Source organism: Epinephelus moara, chromosome 5 (assembly GCF_006386435.1).
Source record: "Epinephelus moara isolate mb chromosome 5, YSFRI_EMoa_1.0, whole genome shotgun sequence".
Lineage (NCBI taxonomy): Eukaryota > Metazoa > Chordata > Actinopteri > Perciformes > Serranidae > Epinephelus > Epinephelus moara.
Window position 1 is genome coordinate 10,476,368 of NC_065510.1, and position 13,451 is coordinate 10,489,818.

Consider the following 13,451-nt stretch of genomic DNA (forward strand, 5'->3'; position numbering starts at 1 on the left):
CGATGGCATCTCTCTTGTCGTGTCTGCACAGCGGACCTTCAGAGGACTCTGTCTGTCATAGAAAAGCACAGGAGACAATATAGTTAAAATTGAACTATTATACCCACAGTGCAATGGTGTGATACTCCCATTATCTTTAATGGTTTGGGAGAGCTTAAGACATTATGACTACTCTGTTTAATGTTACAGCTGATATGGATTAGGGTTAGTGACAACATGATGACTTTCAATATGGGTGAACTTTAATTTACGAGGCAACTTCTATAACTAAGAATAGCCCTGTCCTCCACTGATAGGTGGAGAACAAGTAATTTCCACAATTGACTACTTGCCTTAAATTAGTAGTACTCGTGGAAAAAAATAGTAACAGGTAGGGGTTAAATTTAGCCTACCTTTCTGCACTGCATAGACAGTGGAGATAAGCTATGATACGCAAGTTTAATGTCAGCTTACACTGCAAATTCTTGTCATTTACTTTATTGAAATACTTCTAAACATCACTTGTATGCACATAAGGGAAAACATAAGAGAAATGGTGGAGTTGAGTGTGTATTAAAGTAAGAGAAAAGAAAAATGCAAAAGCCATCGAGAGGGTGTTACATAAAAAAAGAAGAGGAAGAAGAAATTTGCAAATTTGCAAATAAAATATGCTATTATAGTGTGTTTTATATTGTTATTGTTTAGTTGCTATGTTGTTTATTTGTGTTAATTTGTAGCTATTTTCTGTTATAAACACAATATATAACAGATGTTATATGGATCTGTGCAGATATTCACAGACAGCAGTTACATCACTGCGTCCATAAAAATTAAACTTTTAATAGAGAACAAGCTCAGTTTACATATGTATTTAATTAAACAGAGCAAAAAATAATAATTGTGCAATTACTCTACACGTTACCAACACTGATGTCCAAATCGAGTGCTCATGCCATCCTTAAAACATTTGAAAAGATGGGTAAGATGCTGCCATAGTAATGAAAGAAGAGAACAACACAAACACACACATGTGACCCGAGGATAGGTGTAAGCAGAGGGCTGTAAAGTCGAACTAGACGATATGAACGTGCGTGGGCGCATGGCCCTCTGGGAAATGATTCAGAGGTCATTACCATACAGCGAAGACAAAGACGTCTTTCTGACAAACAGGTGTTCAGTTCGGGGGGACATTTCTTTACTCTCAGATACCTTCAAGGCTCCATCACTTGTTTACGCTCCCTTAAATTTCTACAAGAACATTAAGTTCGGTGCACTTAATAAAAACATTTAAAACAGTGAAATAAATGAGACATTACTAGTTTTTAATTTCTAATACTACAGATATATGTTTCCTACAATGTTAATTTAAAGTATATATTTAATGAGCAGCACTGGATTCGTTTTATGATTATTATCTCTCCATCCATTACCATTATTATCTTTCATTTTATTGTCACATGATTAGCCTGCAGTCATGTCTGATACCCCGAGCATATGTACACTTTTGCCAGACACCCATTATGCTTCATGCATTTTTGAAGACATCACGCCCAAGAGTTTACGCCACCTACCCATCCTCTCCCTGCCTGCAGGGTGAAGGAGGGCAGCAGTGCGCCTCCTCCGCCTCCCACATCCCGGAGAACTGGAAGCGCGCCAGGATGGGATTGGCTTCCCGCTCCTGTCAGGGAGGAACTGGTGCGCCAGGATATCCTAATATGGACTGTCCGATATCAGCAAGGATCGCATGACTCAGCACCAGACTATATATCCTTACCGCTGGTGAGAATGAAAGGCAAAGTGGCTGTTGGAGTGTTTAAGTGTCCCAGAACGGATAGAAAAGGATTGATGTGCCTTGGGAGTGTCTTTAAGCTGTGAGACACATTCAAACTGACTTGGTAATAAAGGGTACTGAGTGTGGATGCGCACTTGATGTATTTTATAGCCTATGTTTACCTGGATTGAGTTTCCCCAACGCCGAATAGGCCTCGTCTTGTTTACAGTCCTTGTTCCCGGCAACAACGTCATCAAGCGCTTTTGACATGCACGGAGGCGGGGACCACGGAGGAAACAACCAATCACAGGCTTCTCGGAGCACTCGTGGAACCGGATGATATAAGTAGAGCAGAGCACGTCGGCCGCTTGTCATTTAAGAGGAAACACGAGTGGAGCACATTCAAAGCAGAAAAGACTCTCCTACACACGAGTGGAATCAAAACATCTGAATTAGTCACTGGACTCCGCTTTGAATTCAACCAAAAGGTACAAATCGACGACTTGGTACAGTACAGTTCCACTATTTTGGAAGTTTTGCTCTGTTTTTTTTTGATAGCTTTGGTCTTCAGTATAATAATACAGCGGGACTTTGTGCTGGAGATTGAATCAGTTGGGACACTAAAGCTTCGGTGTCCAAGCAGCATCTTTGCAGCGCACTCTTGTATTTTGACTGTCTGATTTGAAATATGTCCACAATAATGGAACAGCCTTTTTATGACGACTCGTTTCTCTCTGCTTATGGCCATTCAGGCGCAGCCCTGCCAGACTACAAGCTCCTAAAGCAGAATATGAACTTGAACTTCTCCGATTCATATCGGAACTCAAACTTCAAGTCACAGCACCTGCGCGCCGACAGTGATTTCTTTTCGGCCGGCACGGCGGACGTGGGCTCACTGAAGCTCGCCTCTCCTGAACTGGAGCGACTGATCATCCAGAACAGCAACGGGGTCATCACAACCACACCGACACCTGCCCAGTACCTGTACAACCGCGGGATCACGGAGGAGCAGGAAGGCTTTGCTGACGGTTTCGTGAAAGCTCTGGACGACCTGCACAGGATGAACCAGATGGCTCCTCCAAACGTGTCCATCGGTGGAGTTGCTTGTGGCGTCCCCGGTGGAGTTGTCTGCTCGGCTCCAGCCACGGTGTTCGGCTCATCCATGCAGCCAGAGGCGCTCGAGTACACCACCCTGGGCAGCTGTACCACCAACCCCAGCCTGTCCTCAGCCTCCAGCTATCCCTCCACCACCATCAGCTACCTGCCGCATCACCAGTACCACCAGCATCCCCAGGCTGTTGCGCACGGATCTCACCATTTCCAGCACTCCCTGGCCGGCGCTGGCATCCACTCGCAGCGGTACGGCGGGTTGAAAGAGGAGCCTCAAACGGTCCCTGACATGCAGAGCAGCGACGGGTCTCCTCCGATGTCCCCCATCGATTTGGAGAATCAGGACCGGATGAAAGCGGAGCGCAAGCGGCTGAGGAACCGGCTCGCAGCCTCCAAGTGTCGGAGGCGCAAGCTGGAGCGCATCTCTCGTCTGGAGGACAAGGTGAAAGTGCTGAAAACAGACAACGCCGGACTGTCAAACACGGCTTCTGTACTGAGGGAGCAGGTGGCCCAACTCAAACAGAAAGTCATGACACATGTGAGCAGTGGCTGCCAGCTCATGTTGGCGCCCAAAGTGAAGTCTTACTGAAGAAACAAAGCACTTTTAAAAACACTGGACATGAACTGCACTGATACACAATGAACAATGTCTGATACATATGAGAGAACTGGACTCTGATGGTTTCTGTCTGAAAGACAAGCAGCAGAAATCACACAAGACTAAAACACTTGGGCATTTTTTAAAAGTTTTTAAAAGTGTCGTCTTGGCTTTGCCTGTTTACATTTTACTTTAATTGCAATCTGTGATACATTCTCATGTAAGTTATTTGTGTTTGTCAGGTTGAGCCTGATGAGCATGCGCTTTTTTTTACTTGTACAGTATATATTTAAGTAAATGAAATTATGAAACTAAGAAATATGTGTTGCTGTTTCTTTTTGAGCTATGTGTATTTAGAACTCTTAGGGTTATTACGGTAATTCTCGTTAACGTAACCACTCTCGTCCGGTCAGCAGTTAAGTTTCAGCAGCAGACAGTTGCTTGACGTTGGAGACGTCCCAGCGTAGGATTGTTTCCCTATTGACGCACATGCGTCAGTCCTTATATGGTCAATTTTGCTGGCAAACGTCATATAACGAAAAGGTTTCCGGGAACTCCCTCCTACACTGCCCGTCAAAAATGCTGAGCGCTCCCCTTCACACCACAATGTGTGTGTATGTGTGTGTGTAAATGAAGAGGTTTGTCAATAAGTGGTTTATTCGAGTTGAGGGAGTTTCCCCATTCTGCTTTCAATTTCCCAAAACAAGCCGTGAGAACACTAGCTCAGGAAAAATGGTAGAAAAAAAAGTTCCAGACAAACATGCAGAGTAGACTTTCTGTCTGATGGTCGAGAGCTAGTCTGAAATTACAAGAATTAGTGTCAACAATAGCTGGCAGGAATACATGTAGGGGAGGAGAGGTGAGAAATTATATATAGGATCCACACATAACAGAAAATAGACAATAAATTATATGAACTAGGTCACAAAACATGAATTATTGTATCTGGAGAGTGATGATATGGAGAGTGGGGTCAGTTGGGACACAGAATAACATCCTATTGATCAGAGACCACTTGAACAGTAATACAAATAATATAATCCCTGAACAGATACAAGTGTCAGCTAACAGTTTATCAAGTTTTTAGACCCCAACACAATGTACAGGGAGTGAATTTTCCCAAGATGTTTAGGACACTTTGTTCTGGGCTTAAAAACACAGTCTTATATTTCAATGTCACCTGTCTGCACATCTCTCTGAAAAAAGTACATTTGTGAAATGATTATATTTTCATAAATTACTGAGATATGGAATTTGACTGTCTTCCGAGTCTTTATTTCAGTTTCACCTACCACAGGGTGTCTACAGATATAACCAAGTTAAATCTAAGACTTCTTAAGAGCTTTTTAATACCACCTTATATGAAATTTAAGACCAGACCTGTAATGGAAATTCACAATATACATATATGTGTGTGTGTGTGTGTGTGTGTGTGTGTGTGTGTGTGTGTGTGTGTGTGTGTCACATGTGTAAGTACTCTTTCCAAGTAAACACACTGATGTCAGATCAAAATGAACAGTCAGAAAAAATAACAATTGCGTGAGATTAAGTTTGATGTGTCATAACTGCTAGTTATTATTGCAGTTCTTCAGTCTGTGCAATGATTGCAAACAGTCATTAGGTCTGTCAGGCTGGAGATATTTTCACAGTGATGTGATCAAAAATATTTAAGATCCATTGAATCTGAATTTAAGACAGTTTAAGACCTTTTAAGGCTTTTAAGGACCTGTACTCACCTTGCTATCAGCTTTATGTGGTTACCATAGGCCACATGCTGCCTATAAATTTGTGTTGGCTACTGAATTTGTTTCAATTTCCTTAAGAATAAATAAATACAATTAAATGAATAAATAAAACAACTTTAGAGTAAAACAAAAAGTTAAATAGGTGAATTCTGCTCATCAAAATATGGGTTGATATGTAGGCCTATATGAAGTTCATGCAGTCAACATTCACTCTAACTTCACAGTGGGTCTTATTCTTTTAGGAAAACCTTTGTCTTGTTTTAGTCTTCATTTATTAATTTGTAACAAGGTAGAAACTATTAACAATACAGTCCAAACTGCCTGAGGTTAGTGTCCCAACTGTTCCACGGAGAGCAGACACACCTTGGACTCCTGTGCTGGCTCCTAATAAAAAAATTCAGTCATCTAACGCCGGCATGAACCGACAGGTCGGAATCTCAGCTCTCCAATGATATGCTTTTGGTATGTGGCAGAACTGTAAACAGTGCGGTAGAATTAAAATAGGAAAAGAGCCAAACATCTGCTAACATGCTGTAGATACTAAAACAGTGTATAAAATGTGGGGAATAGTGAGAAGGTGTCTACTTTGAGGTTGAAAGTGAAGAGGGTTTAGTATGCGGATGGTGAATGTCATAGGCAAAGTTACTTTCTAAACCCCCCCTTTCCCACTGCACAAACACTAACACCTGCTAACATCTGGCTTTGGTAATTAATGGGAAAGGTTACAATCATCATTCACACCAGGGACACGTCTCTGCGGTAGTCATGGGTATTATCAGCTCCAATCGGCGGTAATGGGAATATAACACCCCAGTGGACGTGCTAATTTTGGCCCCCTTTACCAGAGAGATGCAATGATGGGCCGCCACAAATACCATTCTTATCTTTAAATTATTCTGCACAAAGTTTGAAAGACAGGCTGAGTAAGTAAGGGATATAAAAAAGAAGTAACAACCGTAACATGTTCACTGGGCTCCATGCTGTTTCTTCCTAACATGTTTTCCAGCCTGTCAGTGACGTTGAATGTGACACACCTGAGTGGGTGTAGCACCTATTTTTAGCAAGTGTTACCATGTTAAAAAACCCACACACATGCACTAACTTGGGTGGAAAAGGGGTATAACTTGCCAAAGAGGCACTGTCCCACAGTCTCCACTGTTCTTACTTCAGTAAATATGACATGGACTGACGACTGATCCAATGTTACCTGAAAAAAGTACTGTCAATACACTGAAAAGGATTTAAATTAAAAAAAAAACAAAAAACAGTGGGATACACACGGATAAATATTTTCCTCAAACAATCAGAAGGACCTGGAACAGTCATGCAGATCTGTGTGAACTCATACCCAACAATCCAATCTTTCCCAAGAGCTGCAAGAGCTGCAGAGCCATTTGGCAATGCCAGGTTGTTGTGCTGAGTCAAACACCACAATAACTCCAACATTAACCAATACTTCAGCCTTGTGACGCGCTCAGATCCTCAGCCAGGCACAGGGCCCGGGACTGATACATCAAGTTAATCCCTAAAATGTCTGTTGGTGTAATACTTCCAAGTTGTAAAGTCACCAAACTTGTAGGCACTGAGAGCGGATCCAGGAAGAACTTTGGCTCCATCTAGTGGCCACAAGTGGAACGACTTTCATAACATATACAGCAATGCTGCCATGTTCGTCTGACAAAAACGCACGTACCAGTCGTCACAATTTTCCCACTGTTTTAATAAAGATGACAGCAAATTATCAAATTACAGCAAGGAAAAACAGCAACATTTTTTCTGAAAAAGGAACAAAACAGCTTTAGTTTCAGTGCTTGAGACTATGAGGTCGCCCCACCAATTGTACACTGGACGTACAAAGATAAAGATTGGCAACAAAAGATTTACCTAACAAGTGTTTTAATGTTGTTGGGTTTAATACGTGAAAATGGACGCCATGAGATACTGCTTCAAAGGTACACCTCTCATCCAAAAGGCAGGCTCTACGGTTAGGAAGTCAGCGAGAAGACCTTCACATTTACTGCTTGGAGAAGAAGGCTTTGCTCTTCTCGACATCGGGAACGATGGTGTCGCTCCCAGGTTTCCAGCCAGCAGGACACACTGTGTGTAGAGAGGAGTGACAAAGTTTAGCACAAGGCGCAAGTAACGGACATTGAACTTCGCTTACAGAGAGAACAAAGCACGTGTGAATAGCCTAGAGGGTAAACCAATAACACAAGGCTATGTCCACATACTAAGCCCTCTAAATCAGTTTATAGCTACAAGCAACCTCATTTCGTTCTTTTAAACTCTAGGTGTGAGGTGTGCCATACAAATAATCTACACCCATAATGCCAACTGTTTCTATAAGATGTGAATGTGACCAAGAAAAGTCACAGATAAAAATGAGGCTGAGGAGCTTGTAACCACCCGAACAAAAACTAAATGCAGACACCACTTTCTCAGCTCTAACTTCGCGGCAGCTCATCATAAGGAGGAACTGTTACTGATTAAACTTCTAGGAGCTAGTGCAAAGGCCAGCAACATAATCAATGCTTTTAGTTACCGATTACTGACCGATTAATCCATTTGATTTACCGGCATTAACAGGATATTTTACAATCTATCATCATCAGTGGAACTTGGTGCCAATAGCAACCGATGGCCGCATAGCCTCCACTAGTCATGCGGAGACATTAATCAGCAACTGGAGCTGAAGAGGGAGGGCTGCGTTCGATGATAAGTGGCTACAGCTCCAGAGAAATCAGATTCCTTCTAGTGTGTTTGAGTGTATCCTTCTTTATTTAGCATGTAGCCTGGACTGCAGTAGAGAAGCTGTCTGTGACTGAGTGAATGTGTCCACTTACTGTTTCAAATTAAAAGTCCTCTAGCATTTCATACACGGTCCAGCCATATACAAGGTTTTCGTCTAGTCTTGTTTTTTATGTTTTATGAATCATTGAGAAATTATTTTGAGTATGGATGCCCTGATTTATCAGCTGAACATCGAAATCGTCCAGTATTTTCCTTGTTGACTATCATCAGCCTATCAGCAAATAAGATGATATTCACTGATGTCAGTGGCCGACGTTTTTTTGTTGTGTCACACCATTTTTGCACAGGCTAAAAAGCAGGAGTTGAACTAATACTGTCCCAGACACGATAGACGATGTGCTTGGGATGAACACAGATCTTCCACCGGGGCACCATCAGGATGAAAAGGACGCAGTAAACTCACTATTGACACATCCTATTTTTTCTTCTGATAATGCGACATTGTAACAGACAAATCCGTGTTGACATGAGCAGGAGGAAAGCTAGTTAACGTTAGCTGTTAGCAGCTGTTGGCCAGACATAACCGCTAATGGAAAATTTTCATAAATTTGTATGACTGAATTTTTGTTCATCCAAAGGTAGTGTAATAAAGGACTAAATGACTTTAAAAAAAGTTTAGTTCATTTTTCATACTTAAGATTTCCTCATTTGCTTGGCACAAAGGGGGGAATAAATAACAAAGATGAAATGAACAAGAAAAAAACCCATCTGTATCGGCCCAGAATTTCAGAAAAATTCCATCCCTAATTTTGAAAATAAAAAATTACTCAAGACTTGAGTATCTTGTTTCAAGTTACATTTGGATCTTTTACCAGTTACACAATACTCTTAAGTAATTGAAATACATATTTTGAATTATTACTTTGAGTGTGATTTATTTAGGTATCTATTACTTTGACTCAGATATTGAGGTCAACAGTTATTTGAACATTATCCAGTTTCTAATAAAGTCAAAGACTACCTTTTTTTGTGTGTTCGTGGGGGGATGATAACGGCCAATAATCAGCTATCGGTTTTTTCCTTCTCCTAACTATGGTTATAATATCGGCCTTTAAATAAAACCACCATCTCTCGACGTTTTATTACAAATTCATGATACCGAGTTTCCTGTACAAGGAGCTGTAAAAAAAGATGACCAAAACAACTAAGCACGGGTAAGCAAGAGTATTGACAGGTGTTTTACTCACCCTCTCCAAATTTGTCAGTGTGTTGGAAGGCCTGTACCAGACGCAGAGTCTCATCCACAGAGCGACCCACAGGCAAGTCATTGATGGTGATCTGCCTCAAGATGCCCTTGTCGTCGATCACAAACAGACCCCTGAGAGGCACAAAGTCAGGTTAAAGCACTGCTTTACAGACATATCTGGTTATTAACTTGTGTCCCAAGCTGCACAAGCACCAACTGAGATGGCAAACTGGCCAAGTTGGATGTGTTTATGTTAATGCTCTCTCAGACAAATATGTAAATTGGGCTGCTGAAATGAATATTGGTAGTCCAAACAAAATGCTTAATAAGCTACATTTATTAGTGTCTCTACTTGCTTTAGATATTCTAGCTGCAGTCACACCAGCTGTCTGCCTGACCTGTATGCGACACCATCGTCCTCCTTCAGCACACCGTAGTCGCTGGCGATTGTCTTGGTGAGGTCTGCCACCAGGGGGATTTTCATTGTGCCCAGACCTCCCTGCTTCCTTGGTGTGTTGGTCCTGTAGAAATAAAATTATATATAAAATAGGCCACCAAGCTATATTTTCTGGTTTCTTTCCTACTCTATGACACACAAAACTGAATATCTTTGAGTGGTGGACAAAACAAGAAACTTGAGGACGTCATCTTGGGCTTTGGGAAACACCGATCAATATTTTTCACCATTTTCTGACATTTTAAAGACCAAAAAACTAATTGAAAAAAATAAATAAAAATCAACAATGAAAATAATTTTTAGCTTCTGGCCTAAAAAAAACCAAAGCACAACCTTATGCATCATGTTGCATTTAGTCTTTTTTGCCATGGGAACTTGTATAATAGTGATGCAGAAAATCTAATGCAAGAATGCAATTTTATTTTATTTGCCACGTTGTTCTTTCTCTCACTGAACTACTGAATATGTTTTGTAGTGTTCTCTGATCCATTTGCCTACGCTGGATCTGAGAGAAGCCTTCTATAAAATCGCAGGTAGCATTATACATCAATAAGTTCACCATATTATTCATCAGTAACTCCTTCTAACCATAACGTTATCACTTTGGATTATGTTTTAATGCTTGGTCCAGATCTGCCATCTGTCCATTTTACACTGTAGATACTGCAGCTAAGAGGATCTAAAGCAGATAAACTCAGTGGCTGTTTTTAAATGTATTCTTAAAACTCACTTTTATCATTGGGGTTTTTCCTAAGTGATGGTATTTACTGTTACTATTTATACTGTTTTATCCTGTTTTATATGTTGGACCTTTTTTTCTAGCTTTATTATTGTTTCACTAACTTTGTTTTGAGAGGCACGACATAATCAAAAAGTTATTACTATTATTTCTATTATTGGAACAGCAATTAAAAAAATCAGTTGGTTCTTATCACAGACAATTTTCAATCAATAAAAATCATTTCACTTTAATGTGTTTCTTTCAGGACAGTGTTAGACCCAAATGCAGTTCTTCAATTCTTCAATTTTAAGTTTAAGAGGTGTATAATGTGCAGCTTTAGAAATAAACGTGTGGTAAAACGAGTTAACTTTTGAAGAAGAAATGCCCACATTCCTGTCTTATCTTTTATTTGCAAGCAGTCGTGTTGCTCAGGGCTGCAATGTTTTTTTCAGATTCCTCATGGAAGGAAGTAGGAAGCACACAATCAGTCCATTTTGTGCAATTAAGAGTCAAATGATGCACCAAACGCCCCCTTTTATGGGACCGTAGATAGAGCCAGAGTCTGGATTAACAGAGCAAACTGATAACCACCTTCATGGTGCTGATCACCTCTGACTGAGGCTTTAAGATCTGTCAAGCCAGCTAACGTGAAGAAAGCCTGGCTCTGTCGACCTTGCTTTGTAGTACACCCCTCTGACAAGAGTGTTACTCTAATTTCTGATGTAATGGACTTCAAGTGTGTCAAAATGTCTCCCTATCAAGACGCGGTGCACAGACCGTTACATAAGAACTTATCAAGACTGTGCAGTGAAGTCCAGTGACAGGAGATAACCTGATAAACTGGGGTGGGTGTTACTTCAGATCTGCCAAATACAGCTACTATCAACAGAGTAATAAGACATTTACAGCTCGGGATGACTGTCATAATTAATGTGACAATATTTACTGAGTTGTGATACAGACTCTACACTTTGCTACACAGCTCCCAGTGCACACTAACCTGTAAGTAGGCCATGATCAGAAATGGTTAATGCAGATCTGGGACAATTAATGGAACTGAGCAATTGTTAACGTTATCAATTTCACCTGTGCTTATCTTACTAAGACAACTCAAAATGTCTTCAGAGAAAAAGGTCCATCCATGGCTTCCTTGCATTTTTGTTTTTTCAGTAGCCAGTAGGATCCATCCAAAATGAATTTAAGACAATTTTACTTCTAATTAGTAAATGTTTAAGACTTTTTGAGGACCTGTGACCACCCTGAGTTATGACTGAAATGACAAAAAATAAAAATAAATTCTGTTAAAGAAGCTCTGCGTACTCGTTGACTGCGTGGATGGTATTTCTAAACTGTTGGCTAAGGATCACCAGTCCCACTGCATGCCATTACCAAACAGATTACACTACAACTCAAGCCCTGATTTCATCTCAGTTAACAGGAATTCTCACCATGCCAAGTGGGTGAACTGGGAGTCAACGGAGCAGCCAATGACTTCGCAGCCGATGCTGCGGAACTCCTCCGCCCTGTCGCTGAAAGCTATGATCTCGGTGGGACACACAAATGTGAAGTCCAGGGGGTAGAAGAAGAAGATGACATACTTCCCTGACGAGCACAGAGGGGAAAAAGTTAAACAAGTGTTGACTGTGTTCGACCTGAATTAGATATGACACAAGAAGAAAACGAAAGCAAAAGCAAGAAGCAAATTCCTCAGAGACAGTAGCACTTGCAAATACTTCTGCTACTGGTGGTGAACACTGTCAATGTGAAAGTTACCTTTGTAGTCTGACAGCTGGATTTCCTTGAACTGCCCATCCACTACAGCTGTGGCTTTGAAGGCTGGGGCAGGCATGCCAATCTTAGCATTTCCAGCAGACATGGTGGTGGTGGTGGCAAACTGAGGAGAGAATGAAAACAGTTAACAGAAAATTCCTGATGCTTCCTGACCCTGATATAAAGTCACATGAAAGTCACGTTCAGCAGCCTGCAGACAACAATAGCACATTAGATGGCTTACATAACCATGACTATCACAAACGAATGAGGGCTCTTACTGGATATAAACACATATGCATGTTTTATAGGAGGGGTACACATGTATTTTTGTTAATCAAGAGTTGACTTTTGCAGTTATATATATATAAATGCAGGACAGTTAAGTAACAAACTAAACATACAATCATTGCAACCAGGCCTTCACAGCAGCCATGAGGTGATTATTCTTGCTCTTTCTATTCTAGCAACAGTTTGGTGGTAAAATAAATATGGTATGCACATACCTATTTCAGTGCACTTGTCATACTTAAAAAACAGACAAAAAGCTATCAATCCTTTGTCGTCTTTGTTGATTTAAATGCGCCATTTGCAGTCAATGCTCGGTCAAAGTTCAGCGCTGTAAGGTCAAAGCTTTAAAATTTGTCAAATGAGGTGGTAGCAGTGTTGAACAAAGCGTGGTGGGCATTGGCCAGTCTTTTGTGCCAGCCTGCAGCACAGGGACAAAGAAAGAGCCAGAAACAGGCCCAAACACTTAAGAAGGAGGGGAGCAACTGACCCGCACTGCCTAGCTAGCTTAACGTTAGCTTAATGCAGTAAGCCGGTTTCTTTGTCGTCTCTCTGCTCCACACCAAACAGTTTCTACTCTGTCGGAGCTGCGCAGACGAAACGGCAAAGTCTGTCAGTGAAGAGTCTGTCAAACGAAAAACTTCACACTCACCTGACTGAACGTAGAGACGAGGAGAAGTTTGCAGAGCGGAGGTCTGCTGCTGGCAGGAGGAGAGGACTGAAAGGAGGGACCTGCAGTCTGTGGGAGGGACGGCTAAGTGCAAGGAGTGGGCGGGGCCAGCGGTGGCCTCCGGAAGTGAAAATAACTTCTTTCAAAGTAAAGAACGAGATTAGAAAGTGTAAATGTGTCTGTGGGCTCATTTAAGGAAATGTAATTGGTCTATTGCCACTTATTTCAACAACATATACAATTTCCATCTGATTAAGTCAAGTAATTCTAACATACTGTTAAACCTCAATTAATAGCCCGGGCTATTATTTGCTTAAATCACTGAAATCAATGGGCCTCTATATG

The 13,451-nt window shown here is 41.2% G+C and overlaps 2 protein-coding genes across 3 annotated transcripts; one reads left to right on the forward strand and one right to left on the reverse strand.

The window, feature by feature from the left end:
* The first annotated feature begins 1,779 nt into the window (after positions 1-1,779).
* On the forward strand, positions 1,780-3,777 carry LOC126390445 (transcription factor JunB-like). Of its 2 annotated transcripts, XM_050044756.1 has the most exons (2): positions 1,780-2,238; positions 2,503-3,777. In XM_050044756.1, the coding sequence occupies exon 2, from the start codon at positions 2,541-2,543 to the stop codon at positions 3,447-3,449; it is 909 nt and encodes a 302-aa protein (XP_049900713.1). In that variant the 5' UTR covers positions 1,780-2,238; positions 2,503-2,540; the 3' UTR covers positions 3,450-3,777. The 2 variants fall into 2 exon arrangements, with proteins under 2 accessions (XP_049900713.1, XP_049900710.1); XM_050044753.1 differs by lacking the exon at positions 1,780-2,238 and having other exon boundaries at positions 2,255-3,777.
* Positions 3,778-6,902: 3,125 nt separating this feature from the next.
* Positions 6,903-13,233, reverse strand: prdx2 (peroxiredoxin 2). Its single transcript, XM_050044776.1, has 6 exons — positions 13,089-13,233; positions 12,152-12,272; positions 11,827-11,980; positions 9,599-9,721; positions 9,202-9,332; positions 6,903-7,300 (listed from the first exon to the last, which is right to left on the reverse strand). Exons 2-6 carry the CDS (start codon positions 12,252-12,254, stop codon positions 7,218-7,220), a joined length of 594 nt encoding a protein of 197 aa, XP_049900733.1. The 5' UTR covers positions 12,255-12,272; positions 13,089-13,233; the 3' UTR covers positions 6,903-7,217.
* Between the last annotated feature and the right edge of the window lie 218 nt (positions 13,234-13,451).

Excerpts from the sequence above, each read along its gene's own strand:
- LOC126390445 (XM_050044753.1), top strand. The coding sequence starts at position 2,439 with ATGTCCACAATAATGGAACAGCCTTTTTATGACGACTCGTTTCTCTCT.
- prdx2 (XM_050044776.1), bottom strand. The coding sequence starts at position 12,254 with ATGTCTGCTGGAAATGCTAAGATTGGCATGCCTGCCCCAGCCTTCAAA. Across the intron at positions 11,981-12,151 it reads CCAGCTGTCAGACTACAAAG|GGAAGTATGTCATCTTCTTC; the intron begins GTAACTTTCACA and ends TGTGCTCGTCAG. Across the intron at positions 9,722-11,826 it reads CAGTTCACCCACTTGGCATG|GACCAACACACCAAGGAAGC; the intron begins GTGAGAATTCCT and ends TTATTTCTACAG.